This window comes from Pelmatolapia mariae, linkage group LG15 (genome assembly GCF_036321145.2).
Source record: "Pelmatolapia mariae isolate MD_Pm_ZW linkage group LG15, Pm_UMD_F_2, whole genome shotgun sequence".
Taxonomy (NCBI): Eukaryota; Metazoa; Chordata; class Actinopteri; order Cichliformes; family Cichlidae; genus Pelmatolapia; species Pelmatolapia mariae.
In genome coordinates, this window is record NC_086240.1 from 37,766,900 (window position 1) to 37,789,505 (window position 22,606).

A 22,606-nucleotide genomic window follows, 5' to 3' on the forward strand; every position below is an offset into this window, starting at 1 on the left:
GCGCCGATCTGGGTCATCCTCGTTGAGCTGCTGCAGTAGCTGGAGTTTGTAAGGGTGCCATTTGTGAGTAGCTAATATCCGCCGAAGGGATGTTTGACTTATGCCACTCTCCAGTGACATGCGGCGAGTGCTACGCTGTGGGCTCTTGCTGAATGAAGCTAGGACAGCCACTGATGTTTCTTCATTAGTGACAGTTTTCTTGCGTCCACATTTTGGCAAATCCAACACTGAACCAGTTTCACGAAACTTAGCAAGCAGTTTGCTAACTGTAGCATGGGAGATGGGTGGTCTCGTAGGGTGTCTTGCATTGAAATGTGCTGCAATGACCCGGTTACTGCGTTCACCAGATATCAACACAATTTCAATCCGCTCCTCACGTGTTAACCTCTTCGACATGTCAATGGCTGTGAAGAAAAGAGAAACTTGTAAATAACTCATGAAAGAATAAAGTTACGTTGAAAGCAAGCACACCATTGTTTTTCTTGTGACATTACCAATAAGTTTGATGTGTCACATGGCCCTCTTCCTATTGAAAAAACAAAAGTTGTATCCAAGATGGCCGACTTCTAAATGGCCACCATGGTCACCACCCATCTTGAGGAGTTTGCCCCCTCACATATACTAATGTGCCACAAACAGGACTTTAATATCACCAACCATTCCCATTTTATTACGGTGTATCCATACAAATAGCCCACCCTGTATATCGCAACTGTGTGCCATATGTGTCCCCAGATGTGTGTCACTGGTGTTACTGTGTGTTTTCCCCCGGCACATTAAATACAATATATTGATAATTTTACATCTATCAATTTTTTTAGACTTCAGGGTTAAGATCAAAAGGAGTCCATCATTACTCATTTTTAACTCTTATTCTAATAATTTCATTGTTGTAGCAAATAAATGTCACACTTTTAACAAAGCTGATTGAAAATGGTAATCTCATCCGGATTTGTTGCATTCCTCTTCTTCTGTGACTAAATGTGCTGAGAGACTGAAGAAATAATATTTCCTAAGGTTTTAAATGCCTTTCATCATACTCCTGTTGAAGCATGTAAATTATGTAGAAAGTGTTGTTGGTGAAAATGAAGTGTCATTTTTTCTTATTTAACTGTTTTCAAGACACTTTTGTTGCTTTTTTCTTTCTTTTTTTCTCTTTTTTAAATAAAGCAAGCAATTGATCAGAGTTGCCGAAGGACTAAGGTAACACCAGCGAACAGCAGAGTCTTTAAGTAAATGTACAAAAATTATTTTAAAAAATCATTAAAGCTGTCATTTGTGTGAATACGCGAAGTCAAAAAGTTATATTGTAGTATTGTTACAGTGTTTAAAAATTTGAAAAATAAATACATTTTAGCACGTTTACGTAGAATTGACCCTATCAATTAAAGGTGACAGCCTACGTTATTTTTAGATAATTATAATCTTGTTATTGTTATGGGGTTTTGTCTTTTGTAAGTGTTTTTTTAATGGCTTGTCTTTGTAAAATCTGTCCTTTCCGAGCGCAAAAACGCAGCACCAGATGAAAAAATTAAATCTCGTTTAGAAATCCCGCGATATGTCGCGTCGAGCATACCCGCTAGTAGCGCTGTTACCCCGCCGCCCAACCAGTCAGCGTACAACCGGGGAGAGAGTAGACATGCAGGATCCTGACTAGATTTCTCCGGAGTTTGAGGACGAGCACTGAGTTATGACGGAGTGCACCATTAAACCAGAGTCTGTGTTTTGTAACTGAATCGTATAAATCACAGAATAAGAAAATCAGCGCAGGAGAAATAGTTGAAAGCCAGCACCGGTCTGACAGTCAGCGTGTGGGAATGGCAGCTCCCCGGCCGATAAAAGGCATCCTGAAAAACAAGAACAGCGCTACAAACAAGTCGCTGCCCGACGATGAGCCAAAAGAGATTACAGAACAAGTCCCGGGGCTCTCGGAGGATGACCAACAGTAAGTTTTGCCTGAGCTGTGCTGAGGCTGGTAGCCGAGTAACGTTAGCTAACGATGGCTAAACACTTGTTAGCCTTTCTAACGTTACCCCGCTGTCACCTCATTGGCTGTTAATTTTTGCCGGCAATGTGTGGTACCGAATTGAGAACTTTCTGGGTGTTTCTGTAACTATCAGACAGTGTGATGTCTCGTCTCTGATTTAAACCTTGATGGGAGGTATGACCGAGCGCTAACGTTTACACCCCCTTGGAAGCAGGTTAGCCTGTTAGCCTGTAATAAACAATCACCACATGCAGTGTGACTGTAACGCCTGCTAACAAACGGTTATTCTGTTAGAGGTTTCAGTGCCCATCACTGTGTAGTAGCATGAATCAGCACTAGTAAAAGAAGGTGTGGAGCTGTTACCGCGATAGTGACAGCTCTCAGATGACCATTACCATAATAGGCATAATAACGTGAAGTTGGGCAAAAAGTGGCGCGTTTACGCATGGATGTGTAGACTAATGTATTGCGAGAGGATCGAGGATTTTCATGACCTAATCTAAGGCCATTAATTTCATCAACCTTCTCTGCCAGTGATTTTAAGCAGCAAGTGGTTTGTTTTATGGTCATGGATCAAGCTTTGGATAAGGAAAAAACCTCTACATATTAAAGAAATATACTGCATGCGATGCATGTCTAATGCAAGCACCGTGTAACACTTTGCCTGTTAAAGGCTGTATTAGAGTGATCGATATCTACGACATTTACAGCACAGCTACAATCAACACCCTGTTACTAGACCACACTGTCCCTACGGCTTAAACTTTATACTAAATACTACGTGTTGCCAAAGATTTGATTAGTCTGCCAGACTTCAGATTTGTGTCCTCTTTCATTTTCCTCTGGTATTTATGTCTGAGACTGACATTATCACTGAAACAACTGTCTGTGGTAAACATGGTTGTCCTCATGCATGTTTCGAAAAGCAAAAGAAATATGTTGTATCACTTAAGCAAAACAAACCTTAAAAAAACAAACTAGAAACATGATCATATTTTCTGAATCAGTTCATCGGCATATAGAATTGCTCACCAAAGCATGAAAGGACAGGACATTAGTAGTCACAAACATCATGTTACTTTGAGTAAGATCCTGAATGCATCACTTTATGCTACCTGAAGCTTTTGCATTTTTGATACACTGCCAGAGCACCACAAATCTGCTGTGTGAAATCGAGTACAACAGGCTCTAAAAAAGAGGTATTTTAACATCATCTGAACACATGTGGGATTATTTCCTTGTTCATATTATCGTCATCATCACGAAGATCATTCGAGATGATGTGACCCAGATATCTAACTTTAGTGGACACATTTAAGACTATCTCCCAAACAAAATGAGGGAAATCAGGGATTCTGATTCACTTTAGTTGAGGTGATTATTATTCTGCTCTTTCAAGGGTTGAATTCAGTACCATACTGTAAACCATACCTTCAACAGACCTGAAACAGCTGCTGCAAGCCAGCACCATAAGGAGACAAGACATCCAAATCATCAGCATATATCAAATGGTTAATAAGGCTCTCCCCCATTTAGTGTTTTAGAAAGACTATCCTTATATAAGTTGAAGAGAACAGGTGACAGTATCCCATCTAGTCAAATAAAAAGGGTGTAGATGCGCTCCTGCCTCACTGAACTCAGATTGATGTGAACAGCAATAATGTGGGATTCTTATCAGATATGAGGGGGGACACACTCACATCTCATAACACTGCTGTTGAATATTCATGAGGCTCGGTATAACCTCTGCTTTCTGAACACATCTAATGTGACCTTTATTTCCAGCTGCCTATCAGATTTTATGGGCACCTCACGTTATTTGGCTTAACATCCAACTTCATGTTGGCCAGCGCGACTGCTCACATAACCACTAGTAGTAAAGGACACCAAGCAAAGATATCAAGGATGGGGGTGGGGTTGCTTCAGATTCGGGACCATTGCAGGGCAAATAAATCAGAGTGGGCCAATAGTCTCACAGGGACGTGACTAGGGTACCTAATGAAATGCTGATATGCAGAAACCGGTGCAGAGAACGGCTTAATCAGCCATCCTGTTGCCTGTTAGGTACTTGTGCTGAGGATTGAGTTGACAAGAGCTGCAGGTTAGCTTCTCTCTGTCTGGAGCCTCACCTTCTCATATGCATTTGACTGTGGCAGGGAACATGAACCAAATGACCGAATCCAGTTAGGTCATTTCCACAGCCAACTTTCTGTTTTCTCTCTGGCCTCAGGCAACTGTGCGTAAGCAAACTTTTGAAGCTGTTGAATTAGGTTGTATTAGTGCCAACAAGGTCAAATTTTAACAAAGGGACAATATATAAGTAAGCAAGGTGGTTCCATTTGCCCCTGCTGTTTTTTGATTATCCCGGTAATGTGTGACATTAGGAGACATGGCATAGTGTGATCGAGGAGTGGACACAAATCCTAATAAGATCAAAAATGGTGACTTAGTTGGGTAGGAGGAATATCTGAACCAAAAAAGAATAACTTTTGCACAGGAAGTTATCAAAGTTAATGCAGAGAGGTTCAGATCCCTCATTAGTGTCTTATTAAGATTTGAACCACTCGCAGAACCCTTGAGCATGTTTGAGTCACTGCAAAGCACATTTGCAGTATGGGCTAAACTTTTAAAAAATGAACCCTGCTTACAGGATACAGCTTTACATATGTTGATGTGATGAAGTCAATAAAATGAATGTACACAACATATGAGGGCTTTTAAGGCACTACATGAAATGAGTTCTGTGTGCTTTATAGTCATGGACATTTATTAACACCACCCACCTGCCAAATGCTGCTACATTTTTGGGAGCTCACTGGACTCTATCAATAACAGCATTTATCATGTTCATGAATAAACCCTCCACATGTCTTACTGGTTACTTTCAAAGGGTAACCATCCAGTTCTTTTTACTTGGCAGAGGCTAACTGTGATTTACCATCCACTGTGCCTGCTGTTTATCCCGTGCCAGCAGGTCTAGACAGGAGGAGCTCTCTCTGAGCTGCAGCATGAGAAATTAGGCCATACCAGGATGGCAGTTAATAGTGAATTCCTAATTCAACAGTGAATCAAGCTTTTTCTGTACTGTTCTAAAAATAGCCTCTCTTTGACTGACGAGGAAGTGGAGGAAAAAGAGTTTTCTGGACAGATCCCGTGTGCAGCCAAGCACCAAATCCATGGAGAACTCGAGCTGGACCGTGTCAACACTGTCTGCATGCAGAGCATCCATGCTCTCATATTGTACCAATATAGATGTTAATGTTTTGTCTTCAAACATTTTTCATAATTTTCAAAACCTTGGGTAAATGCTTGTCATCCCCTCCCCCCAAAACCCCCCAAAAATAAACAACAAAATAAATCAAAACAAAAAAGCCCCGAGATATACTAATCAAGTTGTTTATTTAGTCTGATAGATATTGTTGAGAATCAAATGGTTAAGCAATACAGGAAGATGTAATGCACAATAAAGCTGATTTCAGAATCATCTAGAGTTTTAAAGCCTTATCAGTCCAGGGTTTCTATCTCTAAATGGGACTTTTTTGGGGGGGGGGGGGGGGGGCGATTACACATGTACATCACTGGTGTGCGTATAGTTAAAGCAATGACTCTATGTTACCTTACTCAACAGAGATGGTCTTGTTATTTTTGGCCATTTGTTAAATAACAGTGTTTTTTTTTTTTTTTTTTTTTTAAAATGCTTGTATTTTTATCTCTGTCCTAATGAGTGTCCTGTATTTGGAGGTCAAAATCTCCTTTATAGGTACCAGCACAGCGTTACAAAGCAGGTTTTTCTAAACATCCCAATAGTCAGTGTGTGCATAAATGTATTTAAAGGCTTATTATCTGAAGGTTTTATTGTAGAATACAGGCAGTTTATATACCGAATAATTTGCCCTGTTGAATGTCATTCACAAAAGAGTTGGTAAGGCTAATTTCTACCATGATTTTAAGTTGGCAGCACTAACAAAGAGCAACAGCACAAACATGTTCTCCTTCTTATCATCTTCAATTGTGTAAAACATCACATTCCCTCCACCAGCTCGCTCTGCCAGCAGGATATCCTGAAGTAGCTTTACAAAAACCCACCATTCATTTATGTGACCACCTGTCTGTGTTTACGCACTTCATGCACTCTCAGTCTGACTCTGTGGTTTACAGTCAGTGCGATGCACCTTTTAGAATTTTTTTTCTTTATCACCTCTTAGATGAAACAAACAGGATCCGCTATTCCAGCAATTTGTGTTCATGGACATGAATTGGGGCATTTTTTTTTCATGACCGTTGGCACAAATACAAAGTTTTGTGTTTCAGTAGAAAGATTGGCATGTCTGAATGAGATGTTGTTCACAAGAATCTTGGACACGTTACCATGGTGACCATGAAAACATAGTTCTAAAATAACTAGCAGCCATTGCATTTTTAGCCCAAGCTGTGATTTTCTTTTTCCAAACCTAACCAAGTTATGTATTTTGAATTAATCACATATTATGTGTTAATAAATAATGCAAAAGTGTGAATGGTATGTGACTCCTATATGGCTCTGATGTGAGTGGCAAAAGGAGTCGCTTCGTCAACAACCCCCAGCCACCCCTAAAATGTGGGTGAAGTTGTCTTTTTTTGTTTTGCTTTTTTTTTTTTTTTTTTTTTTTTTTTTAAAGCAGAAAATGTTGATCTTGTGTTGTATGTGGACAAAGATCATTACAAACACGACAGAGCAGATTCAATTCAAGAAAACAAAAACACACATGTCCACAGACATGAGTTTGCAGATCAGCAGTTGTGACAGCTTTACAAACTGCCACGAGATTGCTTTGGATTTGAAAAAGCAAAGATAAATCTTAGAAGAAAATAAAGCAAAAGGGTTCATTTGAAGCGGGGATTATATTCCTTCTGCATTCAAGGCTTTAACAACTTTTTTTTTTTTTTTGCTGCTAAAAACAAGCACTGTTTCTTGTCCCTTTAATCACCCACTGCTATTTAGTTAACAGTAATGTCTGAGTCTCACACCCAGTCATATATAATTCATTGATGCCTCCATGAAATCCAACCTTTCCTTAACTGTCTCGCAGGCCTCATCATGACTGTATGATGTAGCATCAGACTGGTAGGCAGTGAATCTCTGATTTTCTATAACATGGATAGTAGACAAAACTTTGTTAACCCCTGGCTGTCATTTTACACTCCTCTGTACAGGTCAGATGGGGTCAACTGTGTTTCCAGTTGAAACTGGAAACGCAGTTGACCAGCCAGCTTTTTTATCGAGGAAAGATCAACAGGTGTCTCACAGCCTCTTGTCTACCAGGTTAAAGTGTGACCACAGCTTTATTAAGAAGCAGTAAAATGTGCAGATATCTTACTCTTTTGTGGCACATGGCCCAGGAGTGGGCCGTAATTTAGTGTTATACCACCTGTGGGTGTAGTTTTGTTCAGATGAAATGAAACATTTGACCTTTGAAGTTTAGGATTTGTGATGTCATCTTGATTGCTAGTGCATTTAATTTGTGTTCCACCCTGCTCCGCTTCTCCCCTGAACATTTTTCTCTACAGTCTGAGCAGATCAGAGGAGCTTAAGGAATAGTTTTCGTCCTAATTCTAGCTGGCCGTCTCTCAAACTTTGCGTAATCTTTTTCTGTGCTGTACCAAAGGGTGCGCACACTTGTTAAGTATATATCTTAATAATTCTCACTGTATTATCACTGACCTGCTAAATGCGTAATCACAAAGTTGCTGTGTTGTCTAATAATTGTGAGACTATTTGGCTGTGACCATCTGTAAATGCAAGCAGATATAGACCACTTTTACCAGTGTGGTTTACAGTAGATCAGTTGGAGAGGACAAAGGGAAAATGATAACGACTACATAAATGTTCAAATGGTTGTCTACGTTATCTTTTCTATTGCTTGCTCAACAGTTTGCAGTCAGCAGATGGATTTAATAGGAGGTTATCTTAACCATGAGTTATCCTTATTTGCTCACACAAACCTGGTATTGGCTTGTGTTTTGTTTTTTCTCCTCTCACACCACCACAGTCTGCACAGTAGTAACTGAGGAGGTGGCTCATGGCCTTCTTTTCAGGCCGTCTGCCTGTTGTGTGGTCTTGATCAGAGCTGATATTTGGATTGCTGAAATTCAAAGTTAAACTGGGAGGGACACCTGTAAAAACTGATTAGCTCTTCCCTGTGGCTGGTATTCATTTCCTTCCCTGGCTGCTACTGCTTTAATGCTAATTTTCCACGCTCCCTGTTGTAAATATTTAATTTGGCACTTTCATTTGGTTTAATTAAGCGTTCCCCTTGGCACGCTTCCTTTTTATGTTGTTTCCCCGTGAGGCAGGTCATGGCACTCGCTTAGAGTACTCAGGAAGCAGTATATTTTGTGGATTTATACTGACCTCTGTTTAAAAACTGTGCCCGTTGCTGTTACTGTTGGCGGGCTGATGCTGCGGTAGAGGGCACAGGGGCTGGACCTTTCCTCACCGCCCTCTGCCTATGCCACCTGATAGCACGGCTCAGCTCGCAGTGATGACTCACTCTATTTAATGAGTTTTCCTGAAGCGTTATGTCGCCAGCTGTTGACCACCTTCGAGAGGAAGTCATCATCACATAAGAGATGGAGCTCTATATTTAGTGTGTACTAGTAGTTGGTTGTGTCCTGCTTTTTTTTTTCTTCGCGTGCAGAGGCAGGTGCTTCATCTTTGTGCTACAATTTTCACGATGCTCTTAATGACTTAGTGAAGATGTTTGGTGGGAATGAAACAGAGTGGTCTGCTTCTGTTTTCTTTTCTTTTTTTATAAATATAAATGAAACACTAGAGTGAAGTAAACAAAACACTGTAATGTGCAAAATCCTGTTTATTTCCAAGACCCGAGTCTGTTGTTATGTTTCTGAAGCTCTGCTTGTCTTTAGTGTTGTCTGATTTGACTCTTGCAGCTGCAAATTTTCCCCAACTTGTCAAGTAGGAAGAAAGGAGCCACAGCAATCTCAGGTCAGGAATACTTTGATGCAGATGAAAGCTTTGTGGTTGATATATTTGTAAAAAGTCCACATTGATTCTGTGCATTCATTCCAAAAGCAGCTTATTTAGAGTATTTTCTTCCACTGCTAGGCCACTTTGTGAGCCACAGTTCAGGTCAGCAGCATTGTCCCATTTGGTGCCCAATTTTTAGTCAAACTTGGCGATTGGAAGGTTGATTTCAGTATTGAGATCTACTAATCCTCTGTTCTCATTTTTGATGTGTCATTGTGACAAGCCAGGAGAGCTACCTGTTCTTCCAGTGAAGTTCCTTTTTTGAATTTTTCTTGTAAGTCTGAGATTAGCCTTAATCCATGTATGGGAAAGCTACATCAGCCTGGTTATAGCCCAGCCCGGACATCGCAGGGCCTTTGCTTTGGCTTGGGAACAGCAGTGGGTGAAGTCCCCCAACAGTTGATTCTTTTGTCATAATGCACCAAAATTAAAGTTGCCTTGGAATGCATCACAACATCCTGACAGTAAAAATAAGCTGTTACGTTGGAGGGTTGGGCGGTGGCACTTCTGTGAGGTTGGTGAGCACCAAGCATTTTGCCAGCTGATGAGAATTTTTTCTCCACTGCCCAGCTGTGTACCACTGTCAGCATGACGACATAATAGGGACAATGTTGCACATGTATCTGATCTGTTTACATTAAAAAAAAAACATTGACTATGCCCTCTTTACTAATGTCGTCAGGAAAGACAGCGCGCCGGATTGACCAGGGAGATACGTGCTGTCTGTCATGCCTCTCACACATGAAAAGGAGAGAGTTTGTTATCCTATAATCACTTAATCTGAGGCAGTCCCCATCATGACAGGCAAACATCTTGTGTAGTCTGAGTTCAGCATGAGTCCATCTGTTTTGAAATTGACATAAACGCAGCTCTTGTGTTTGAAGCTTTCATGTAAACAGTTTAATGAACCAGTTCATTCACATGAAGCAGTTGTAGCGCTCAAGTCTGTGGAGCTTTTTTGGCTTGTCACAGCAGGCGGTGGATTAAGCATCTCCTGCCTCCCACTTCTTCCTGTCGCCCATGATACTTGACCTTTTGTTCCATGAACAAAGTCAAGATGTGGTACCGTAGCAGAAGAAAGCAGAGGTGGGTTAACCAGACCCTGATAACCTTGAATTGAGGCTCTAAGTTTGGCTGAACTTGTCTGGAATTAGAAGTGTTAAATGTGTGAAAAGTAGAAAGTTTCCGTGGCTTGGAATAAACTGAAAGGAGAAAGAAATAAAATGGAAATTATTACAAGTAAGTCTACAGAAATCTGCCAAACTCTTGGCAGTGCAATAACATCTTCTTCTGTGAGTTAAAAGAAAGGGTTCCAGCATCACTCCTCTTGGCAGGTGGCAGGTGTTCTCTTTATCCTCTTGAGCAAAAATTCAAATTCAGCACTGATTTGCTGTCTTTGTCTCAGTTCATTTCCTCTAAGGATTTGAAAGGGTAGCACGGATTAGTGTAATTTTTGAACAAAACAAAAAAAATCCCGACTGAGCATGCCGAGGTGAAAACCTTATTCCCCAGATGAGAATAAAACCATTTGAGGGATTAGAAGCAGACGTGCTAAAGAGAGATGGAACCAGAATCAACTCTCGAAGCGATTGTTTCAAATGAGTCAGTTGTTGGACTTTTGGCCTCATTCACTCGCAGCTGATAAGCCTCACCACCCGCTCAAACCCACACCCGCATCTGCAATGTGTTACCTTGACACAAAAGCAAAGACCGTGGCACTTCCTGGTAGTTGCTGGGACAAACTGGCGCGGAGGACATTTCTGGGCCTTTGTCCGTGTGTGTGTGTGTTCCCAAAATAATGCAGTCTGAGTGAAAACTGGGGCACGTTCAGTCCTAGATTAAATCTGTTCACTCGTCTCCCTGGAGGAAACTGTGGGATGGGATGGTAGCTGGGTGCGCAGTGGTCCACATTGAGTGAGTGTCTGTTTAACCCTTCTTCTTCCATCCATTTTACAGGAAGAAGTCCCAGAAATGGGATGAGATGAACATCCTGGCCACATACCATCCACCTGACAAAGATTACGGCCTGATGAAGATCGATGAACCCAGCACACCTTACAACAGGTTCAAAATATCATTTTAAATATTACTAAAACAGTAGCGCTCTACATGGCAGTTTATCATTCGTTTCTTTTACTATAGAGGTGCCTGACTGTTCAGGACTTTTTCTTGCCCTGCTTTCATTATTCACTTTATAAACTTCTCTTTCAGGATGATTGGGGATGACGAAGATGAAGGGGCACTGAGTGACTCAGACGGCCAAAGTGGACTTGCAGTGGATGACCTGGCATCAAAGTAAGAATTGAATTTGAGCGCTGGGAGACAAATGCAAATGAAAAGCGAGGGTGCAGCTGATTAGAGACGCTATCATTGTTGTCCTTCAACGGGAATGTGCATAAAAATGACTCTGATGGCTTTCAGACACTGAGCGCCATGTTGCTGCACAATTATCCATAAGTCCCAGTGACAGAACTTGTAGTAATATTCTGATCCACAAACATATGAAGCAGTCTGTGTTTTTCTTAACAGCTGTTCCATTCAGTTAAAGTATGACTTCAAATATACTCCAATGAATAAGTGTTTTTACTTAAATGTATGCTGGAAGTTGGAAGAAGGACTATAATGCCAGCATATGGTCACATCCTGCTGATTCGTTTTTAAATATGTGACCTATTTCAGATTTGTGAGGTTATCACTGGACTCTGAGTGTCAGTAGTTAATGTGAATTTCTGTGTATGTAGGCGGAAACAGATTTGTGTTTTTCACCCATTTATCACAAACGGTTGACATGCAATCACCAATTTGGCTCTATTCAGTTGCAAACCTTTAGCAGACCGACTGCTGTTTATAGCAACTCCACGTTTTATCAGTGGTAAACTTGGATGATGAATTCAAATAACAGTAGGAACAGAAATAAGCTGCTTTTTTCAGTGTTGTATTGGGCTTATAAGTATTTGGGGGATGACAACAGATGTAAAAACGATTTGATTATCAGTGAGTCTGAGGTGCTTTCTTTCATGGACGTCTTATTATTGCTTATGCTAACAAACCCCCAGCTAACATTGCAGGTTCTTCTGCAGTCCTCAGGCTGGGGCTAAACCCTTTTTTTGGTCTGCCAACAAATTTCCTCTATACTGTAAAACCCTTGCTAAAGCCACTATGGCACTGTCTGTATTTGAAATCTGAGAATTTTACAGTATGTGTATTATCGAATCCAATTTGAATGCACTCCACATGTAATCTCTTGGAGTGAAAATACTGAATTAGGAGCCGAAGCTTGAGAGCATACTGAAGATAGGTGCTTTTACAAAACAAGTGATTTGTGTCATAATTCATGGACACAAATGGAAAGCAGGAGGGCGGATAACATCTTATTGTCTCCTGCTATTGCGATCCAAAAGGTCTGTGTTCAGAAGCCACTCCGAGCCGTGATGCGGACGCTAACGGGAAGCTCGAGAAGCGTGTCCGCTATGAGTTACTGTGCTTACATAAGCGCATCGGCGCAGAGTTGGGATGAGCTCACTCGAGTGTGTGTGCTCCACAGAGTGTAGCGATTAGCTTCAGGCTTGGAAGTCAATTAGCCGCCTTTGTTTGCTTGTGCAATGAGTGCCAGCCATTGTTTTACACTAAACCCTCCAGATAGTGCAGCAGCTGCTCTCTTCCTCTGCGCTCTTCCTCGTTTAGATCCCCAGCATCCACTCTCTCTCGCTCCCGTCATCCATCAGTTATCCAACTGTTCTTTTCCTAACTGTGCTACCTTTGCTTCTTCTTTCTTTCAAAAGTTTTTTTATTAAACAAAGGTTTCAATATAATGTATACAAAAAAAATGCTTCAGAATTTTCCAAAATTTCAATCCTGTTCCCACCCTAACCCTTAAAACAACAAATAGTTGGCAGCCTGCGGCCCAACAAAACAAAAGCAAAAGAACAAACAAAAATTAAAAACAACAAATAAACTCATATAAGGAAAAACAAACAAACAAACCAAAAAAAAAGGAGCGGGGGGGAGGGGAGGGGGGGTTTCCTTGGACTACTCAGTAACAATAGTTGAGGGCCTTTCAAAAAAGTCCAGAAAGGGAGACCAGAGTTTATAAAATTTATTTTTAGACCCTCGAACTGTATATCTAATTTTTTCTACATCCATACAGGACATTACATCTTTTTGCCATTGTGTGTGTGAAGGGGGAGACGAGTCTTTCCATTTCAGCAAATAGCTCGCCTGGCCAGCAGTAATGAAAAGTTTAATATTCTGAGTCTGGAGTTGGACAGATTCAAATTCTGGACCGCACCAAACATAGCACAGAGTGGCTCTGGTTCAATTTGATGCTGCACGACTTCAGACATCGAATGGAAAACAGATTTCCAAAAGGTGGACAACAAAGGACAGGACCAGTACATATGAAACAATGTACCAGGAGCACCCCCACACCTTATACAGGCTGGGTCCACCCCTGGATATATGTGTGCCAGCCTATCCCTGGACCAATGCCCCCGATGAACTATCTTAAATTGGATAAGTGTATGTCGAGCACACATTGATATATTGTGAACCTGACCAAGGATAGAGTCCCACAGTTCATCCGTAATATGAAAGGTAAGGTCCTGTTCCCATTTAGATTTGATAGCAGCTATTGAAGAGCATTGTAAATTGGAAATTAAGCTGTAGAGAGCTGATATTATACCCCTTGAGGTTGGGTTGACCGTTAAAAAATCATCTACTGGGTTGTGCGAAGGCATTTGGGGGAATTCTGCTGTCACACTCTGCACGTAATGTCTGACCTGTAAAAAGCGAAAAAACTGAGCTGCAGCTATGCCAAATTTGGTGGATATTTGAGAGAAACTTACAAATTGTCTGTCTTCATATAAGTCTGCAAAGGATTTTAGGCCCTTTCTATGCCAGATATGAAAAGCATTATCTGCCATTGAGGGAACAAATAAGTGGTTTGCTGCAACTGGGCTTTGAAGTGACTACCTTGTTGCTTCTTAACTGTATCTCACGTGCCATCTCTCTTCCTCTTGTCTTCACAATGCTTCGCCAGCGTTGTTTCAGCACATAGAAACAGTGGAGAAATTGCCGTGTTTCTCTCGAGCTGGTTGGTTGGAGGGCAGTTGCACAGTAAATGGGAGCTTCCCCGTGGGCACTTTCACATTTTCACTACCATCCACTCAGCCATGACTCGTTATTCATTTTGTCCACCTCTGTTAAAGCTCTTTGTTATTTTTATCTCATGCTTGAGTACTCACACACTCGCATCCCCACACTTTTCACTCTGCCTACTCGTTTTTCCACCTCCCCTAATGCCTCTCCTGCTTTGTTTCTCTCCAGTTTATTTGTTTGTTTGTTTTAACCACTCACAGTGACTTTGAGGCTCTATCAGTCATTACCTGTTTGCGTTTGGTTTCACACTTGTGTAATGGAGTGAAACCACAATTAAGACAAGTAAAATTGGATTGTGAATCTCCTAATGTATGCCCTTTGTTTCTCTCTTAAGGCTGGTGGCAGCAGAGGGCTCAGAGCCTCGCTTCATGAAAGAAGAGGAGGAGAGCAGCGAGGAGGAGGAAGAGGAGCTCACTCCTGAAGAACAAGGTAGACATCCACTCAGATTTCAGTGGAATATTGCAATTTTTTCTCTGAAGCGGTCATGGGCTTTCAGCCTATTTTGGCGTGTGCATCCTGCAGTTCACCTGTTTATGTATTCCTTCCACCTCAACACAAAGTGTCCTACACAGCTGTGAGGGTGACTAAATGCAGAGTGACACTCCACAGCCAAGTGCTGGCAGAGAGGGGACAGACTGAGAAAGAGCTCAAGTGTTTAGTGTGCTCTTGACCTTCTGCTGACTTCCTCTATACACACACACACACACACGGTGACTCTCTCTCTGTCAGCATGCGTTTGACTGTTCTCCCACTTTGCCCTTCTGTGCACACTCCGCTCTCAGATGCAGAACTGTATTAGGAGACACACACACACACACACACACACACACACACACACACACACACACACACACACACACACACACACACACACAGAATGTATTACTGTTGCTGGCTTTTATATTTATATCTGGCCTGTGCAGGTAACAGCGAGAGAACAGTCTGGAAAGTCACAAATCCGGTCAATATCCTCCCAACTGCAAGAGCATCATCAGCAGTTTTTTGACATGCAGTTTAATCATGTGACACAACAGGATGATAAGATTTGTTAAAAGCAACAACAACAGATGTGTGTTAGTGCATGTTAATAGGATTGTCATTAAAGTACTCTAACACTGAATTTTCTACCACAGATTATCTGTTGTTAATTAAGTTAATTTATTTATGTAATGGACAAGCCCAAAGATGAGATTGGATGTTTTTTTTGCAGTATAATAATCTGAAAATCTAATTAAATTAGAAGTAAACTATCCCGGGGTTTCATCTCAGTGGGACATGCCAGCGTGCAAAAGTAGCAGAGTTCATCCTCAACAATATTCATACAGTTTTATTATGCAGCCACAAAGTTATTTATTTTTTTAATTATTAAATAGTCTTACATCAACAAGTACTGACACTAAATGTTTTTATTTGCTCTGTATTTCTGCGTACATGCAGTGTCTGAAATGGTTTAATTAGCCCACTGTTTTCGTTTCACACATTAGAAACTCTGCTTCTGCTTGGCCAAACCTCGTTGTAACCTTTACTGTCTCAGATGTGTGCATTAAATGCTGAGTTGGCCAGTGCCGCATCACTGACACTGTGAGGCGTAAACACAGGCCAGCAGCGCCTCTGTTAGGTCTCAAACAGGCTCCACACAAAACTGCTTACATTACACAAAGGCCAGCTGGATCAAACAGCAGAAATGCAGGAGTCGCGTAAACATTCACAACATCCACTCTGACTCACCGGTGAAGGTTATCAGTGTCCTCAAGGATGCCGTGTGGGCTAATCAAAGTCAATTGGAGCGTTTCCATGACCACAGGAGTACATGGCATTAGGGAAGGAATGAAAATTGCTGTGTTTAGTTGTTGATGGAGGAAGGATAGAGTGTTTGAATCTGAAAGTATAACTGGAACATTCCTCTTGGATGTCAGTGAAACTGACATATGATTGCTGAGGTTTTTGTGTGAAGATGTTGGCTTTCTTCTTTTAGTTGCTATAGCGACCCTCGCTGCAATGTCCAGACTGCAGGTCATGCCATGCTTGAGATTTATTTATTTATTTATTTATTTATTTTTAAACAGGCACATGTGTTTCCCTCTTATTTATTATTTTAGACCAAATAAAAAACTGCAGACACTTGAAAATTGTTGTCTATAGTTACTATATTGTCTATTGTAGATTATTGTTTACGGATGCCAGATGCAGGACAGTGTTGTTGCATGCTTTTACGGTGCATCAACCTTTCCATGAGTCAAGCTCTGTTTTATCATTATAACATGCCAGCTGTTTTTCGCTGCTTTTGGCAAATTAAAGTGATTTCAAATGTCTCTGTCCCCTGTAGCCAAAAAGAAACAGTTTCAGATGATGAGGAAGATGCACTACAATGAGGGCCTGAACATCAAGCTAGCCCGCCAGCTCATCGCCAGCGAGCTAGAAGACGACGAAGACGAGGAGATGAGAGATGACACGGAGGAGACGGAGGAGATCAGTGTTGACCCGCCACAGGAAGGTGAGGGGAGGGAGACTGCGCCCTGTTGGGTATTTGTTAGAAGCAGTGATTCCCAAAGTGTGAGCTGGGGCCCCCTGGTGGGCACTTTGAATTCACTTTTTATTTATATAAAAAGTGAATTCAAATTGGTAGTAGGAAGTGGTTAGTTTGTGATATTACTCATTATTCTTATTATTTATGCCTCAACTCTTTGCATATGCCCAGGTAGCAATTTATAGCCAACAGCCTGTGTTTATGTTTTTTGAATAAAGTTTTCAAGGAAATACATTACTTGATTAGATTGAAGATTTAAGATCGGGTGGGCCTCATGGATGTTCTGGTTTTTAAGTGGGTCGTAGAACTCTTGACTTTAGGAATGGCTGTGTTCAACAGGGCTCGCAAAATTTCAAAATCCCTGGTAGCCCTTCGGGCAGGGACTCTTCAGTTTTTGGTAGCCCAAAATAAATTTAAGTAGCCCGAATAAAAAAGGGAGCAATTTTTTTTATGTTTTGTTTCCTGTTTTGTTTCCGTTACAATATTATACTATAATATTGTAACGGAAACATTAATCAAAAAATTGTTGAAACACAAATTACAATATTGTATAAAAATTACAATCATCAACTCAAATACTTGGTTGTAATTGAACAGAAATTTCTATGAACTTGTAAGAACTGTACAACAGGAATCAGTCTGTCAGATCCTGAATTTGAAATTTCCACTGAAATCACAGGTACGAGGCAAGTGGAACCAAGATCTAGGCCATTTGCTTTTTGAAGTTTGCAAAGACTGCTAAATTTTGCCAGTGGTAGTTCACTCTTTGCAACATAGTAGGCTGTTCTAAACAGATTTTTCAGGTTGATTTTTAGTATGTTATTTGCAGACTGAGCAATAATCCATTTCTTGCATTTCTCATGGGTTCTAATGGGGGCCTTTCTTAAAATTACTGGTCCCAGTAACAAAGGCACTTGTGGACTCAGAAATCGAGGGAAACCAACAGCACACCCGGCAGAACATTATGTTATTTACACGGGTGCACATAAGTGGTCCGCATGTGCGCATTCGCTGTCAAAATAAAAGACGCGCACCAGATAAGAAGTTGCAACGCGCGTTTGCGTCCATATAAAAGGCACTGTTTTTGTCCGCTAGAGTGGGATTTTCACGGCATATTCTGCACCAAATCTCTGTGCATTCATCATTTGTTTAAAGCCAGCTCACCTCCTGCAACCACTTTTCCTAGAATACGCGCTTCTTTTGTGGTTCGGACTCCATCTGACATTTCTTTGGAGGTGGAGGAACACCAAAGTAATTGCTTAAAGGAGATTCTTCGACATCTTTAAGAGTTCTAAACAAATGTCTGTCCTCCTCCAGAAAATCTTATGGACGCAAACACGCGTTGCGGCTTCTTATCTTGTGCGCGTATTTTATTTTGACAGCGAATGCGCACCTGCGGACCACTTATGTGCACCCCTGGTTATTTAGCTTGTCATATTCCAGCCACAGAAATTCTTTTGTCCATGAAACCATAAAGCTGCACTTTCTTTTTGCCTTATAGTCTGATTTGTCATAACTTTTCCGTTTTGTGGTAAGCTTTTCTTTGGCTGTCACTTCTTCACCCTGACCGGTCTTATTTGGCTCAGCAGAACTAAAATATATATCCTGCTGCCTTTACACACGCACTCACATAACGCTCAGCGATTCTCTGCGCGATCAACCTCTCACATGTTTAAGCTTCCTGCGAGAGATTTCACTTGTCATGTTTGCATAGTAAACTAACGATTGATAAGACGATGTCAGAGGAATTGGTGCGCAAATTATCGTCACTCACCAATCAGTACTGTCGCTCTCTATACACAGTTCGCGCGATTGCAAAGTGAAAGCAAAAAACAAGCGCAAATTCAAATGCGATTTCAATATGTCACATATAGGGCTGCTCGATTATGGCAAAAATGATAATCACGATTATTTTCACTGAAATTGAGATCTCGATTATTTGATGATATTTATTTAACAATAACAATGTATTGAATAATGGCTTTAAAGATTGTCAAAAATAGTATAAAATAGTGTGCAAATACTGATAACAGTGCAAATGTTTGCAATATAAAAAATAAAATGTAAACATCTATGTTTAGTGAACTTTGCCATGTCGCTCTGTGGTGCAGCTACGACACCAAAGTTTACACGCTATGTCTACTTGATCCACGTCTGACTCCGCGAACCCATAATGTTTCCACACCACTGAAGGGTTTTTTTTACCTCTCTTTTCAGCCAACTGCAGTCACTCTCCTCTCCAAATAACTTCTGCTTAGCTTTCCGAGCTTCCCTCTGTTAGCTCCTCTTAATTGTTGTGCCGCGTGTTCGAAACGCGGAGAGGTGCGCTCGATTTGCCACACGGAGCAGCGCGAGAGTAAAGCACGAGGGAGGTGCTAATAATCGGCTCAGTCATTTTTAATGATCGTTGAAAGCCCAGATCGTAATTTAGATTAAAATTCGATTAATTGAGCAGCCCTAGTCACATATTGGCAGTGGTTCACCGATGCCAATGACATATTTACCCAGCTACATTTCCGAAAGAATGCAAAAGCATTGACATATATTTTTCCTTCCTATGATAGCCCGACGGGCAGGGCAGGGATAGATTCTGGTAGCCCGACTGGAAAAATCGCTAGCCCCGGGACGTCGGGCTAGCGATTTTGCGAGCCCTGGTTCAAGCTTTTTACTGGACACGTTTCAGTTACGTTTAGAAGTAATTGTTTTGCTCATTAGTTTGCATGTCTCAACGTGTACTCACTTTGACCAAACTTTATAGTCATGAGTTTGGTCCGTTTACTGAAATGGCTTACTCACGTCCACTTTTTCCAGGATGAAAAAGCTGAATAAAATAAAAATTTATCCACTCCTGTCTTTTCTCATGTCTTTGTTTCTTTCTTTCTCCAGCTGATTCTCTGGACTCATAGATGCCGTCTCCTACCTTCAGTCCTGCGTGTGTTTGTGTGTGCGTGTATTTGTCGACTCAAGAATCAGAAAGACAATGCTGCTGATGTTTTTAACACTGAGCAACACAGCAAAACACCGCTTCAACACCCATATAACAACTCTCAGCAGCCATTAAACTCCCGGTCACACGTCTGGCTCTACTTTTCCTTCCAACTGTGCAATATGACACACTGGTTTTTTCAACCCCCACAGTCTGTACAACACACAAAAGAAGACTGTTGCTCCCTCCTCTTCCCTCTCCTGTTGCCAAGAATTTCTTCCTCCCGCCTCTTCTGAACTGGCGTCACAGTGAAGGGTGTGATTCTGACCCTGAATGGAGGATCAAGGCCTTTAAAAAAAAAAAAAAAAAAAAGTACCAGGACTCATGTCTGGCCACTCCACACGGTTCCTCTGTCGGCCACAGAGCCAGCACATCAGCCCTGGAGGAAGCCAGGGGAAACCCCACGACCTCTTCAAAGGCGTATCCGAGACATGACGACGGCTCTTTCACCGATGGCTGTGAATATTTTTTTTTGGTATGTTTTTGTTTTGCTTTATAACCCGCTGCTCTGTTGTGTTGTCCTTCCCCCTTCAGTACTGTCTGTGATAAAAGTTGGTCAAAATGATGACCAGTTTGTTTGTTTGCTTTCATCCACACTCACGTTTTTTAACAGTTATCTGGTAATGCTGAAGACTTCTCATTAGCGTAATGGTGTTAAAATAAGTTGGGGATTCTGTATGTAGCCCACAAAGTTAAAATTTTGCCACCAAAAAAATAATAATAATCAAAATTTGATGCCTTACATTGATTAAACTCCTGACATTTGTAATATGTAGAGCAGTGCATCTCAGGTTGAGGGCTGTACTGAGACGGTGTCTTGACCGTGGGGGTGTTGGGCTTTTTGGTTTATAAGCCACTACTTACAGTGCCTCACCATGATACTCTCCCATATGGCTACACATTAACTGTATTTACATCGGCACATTGATTTGTTTTGTTTTTTCCCCTGGTATTTCTCAGTTTCATCATTTCGGTTTTACAAACATGCATACCTCATCAGCACCTGATCGAATCCAGTGAGAAATTCGGCCTGTATGACGTCTACTGAGGCACTTTTTTTTCTTTTTTTAAATCAGACTAAACTAAAATCGGTTTGTTTTTCTCGTGTATGTTAGGATATGAGGGAAGATCAACGGTATGAGTGTTCTCTTATTTTCCTCGCCAGAGCAGTAACGGTAATTTAAACAGTGTTTTGGGGGGCTGTATTGAAGTCTTGCTGCTGAGGTAAAACATCCACTGGAGCGCTTGCTCTGCTCTTGCTTGCATAATTTGCCTACTGCATTAGAGCTTTGACAGAATCTGTGATTATGTTATTTACTTTGTGTTTTAAGCTTCATCACACACCAGTTGTCGGACTTGTCGAGTATCTTGGTGTGATGCAGTTTGGGATCTCTGTAGAAAGAGATGCTGATGCTACTGACCTTAATGGAGACGTCGGAAGTGGCTTTCGATGGTTTTTTGTAATGTTTGGTGTTCCTGCAAGCGCCGAGGAAGTTGCAACGTAGTCTGAATCGAGTAACAGAGGAAAGAAAGCAAAGGTCCCGATCCCGACTACACACTGTATGACTTGAGTCTAGTAAACAAAGAGGAGGTCTTTGAAATGAAAAGCGTGCAGGAGCCTTGATTGTCTCGTGTTTTGAGCTTTCATTTCCCTCTGACCCTTTAATTCCTCACTGTGATTGAAAGTATTGAGCTTTATATTGTGGGAATGCGGAAAATCATTGAAACATTTGGACTTCTGGATTTATTTTAAAGTCTTATATAAAAACACCTTCTAAGAGAAACTCTGTAAAGTGAGTGGGGAAAACCATTCAAGCAGCTAATTATCAAAGGGTTCTCATCAGGAAACAGGAACTCGATGTTCTCTAGAAGCTCTTCTTCTTCGATCACTGAATCCATAGACTGATAGAAGAGTTCAGAGGACTTCACCTTCTCACTTAGATAAAAAGGACAAGATTAAAATCTGACACGATCACCCCGTAGGTGGTTATTACCGATCAAAAGAAAACGTGCCTCTCATGTATCTTTGTACATGTGTGTAAAATGAACAGGATATGCCCCGTTGTTTGTTTCCCGTGTTTCGCACAACTTGTTTTTTTTCCCCCCGGTTTGCTTTCTAAGGATGATAGACTGTTAAGCAGCCCCACGACTTTGCACTGTCTCAGAGTGACATGGATGTTAAATCCATGTTTGTACTTTTTTTTTAAACTACCAGACTGCATGTTCTTTGCATCATCAGATTGTCTATATATATATTTTTCCTTTCTTTTTTGTCTCTGACCATTAAACACACGTTGTTAGGAATTCCTGTCGTGTGGTTTGTTTTGGAGCAAGAAAATCTGAACTAAACGTGTGTCTGTCTGATTAAAGCCACAAATTACACAGCTTTTCTTAACTGCAGCTCACCCAACTGTTTTGTCCTCCTCTAGTTTTTGGCCGTATAAACTTTTTCTCTTGACATGAGTGTGAAGAGAGAGAAGCCATTTTAGGTCATCATTCAATTTTTTTTTTTTTTTTAAGATTTTTTTCTACAGTTTAATTTTTAATTTATTTTTTTTAAAGAAAACTGTAGAAAAATCCATATTTAGAATCTATAAATGTGTCCATTCTATTAACATACTTTTCCCCCCAACTAGTCATACAAGTTGGCAGAAATAAAAGTACCCATTTAAAAAAAGTCTCTTGAACTCAGTTATAATACTTAACAATGACTTCGCAGATATTTGAAGCTTCTAACCTAACTGGACATTTTATTAGTAATACACAGTTGCTTCCCCCCCCCCCCCCCCCCCCTCGTACATTCACATGGGCATGATCACGTCACACAGATACTGAAGATTTGTTGGCTGCACATCCATGGTGTGAATCCTTCTTTTCACCACATTGCCAAGATGCTAGGTTGGATTGAAATCTGGTGACTGT

General features: G+C 41.0%; 1 protein-coding gene across 1 annotated transcript; it reads left to right on the forward strand.

Moving 5' to 3' along the window:
- Window positions 1–1,592: 1,592 nt before the first annotated feature.
- On the forward strand, window positions 1,593–22,006 carry ppp1r2 (protein phosphatase 1, regulatory (inhibitor) subunit 2). Its single transcript, XM_063495548.1, has 6 exons — window positions 1,593–1,945; window positions 10,971–11,078; window positions 11,226–11,309; window positions 14,506–14,600; window positions 16,498–16,665; window positions 19,585–22,006. Exons 1-6 carry the CDS (start codon window positions 1,818–1,820, stop codon window positions 19,602–19,604), a joined length of 603 nt encoding a protein of 200 aa, XP_063351618.1. The 5' UTR covers window positions 1,593–1,817; the 3' UTR covers window positions 19,605–22,006.
- Window positions 22,007–22,606: the final 600 nt, after the last annotated feature.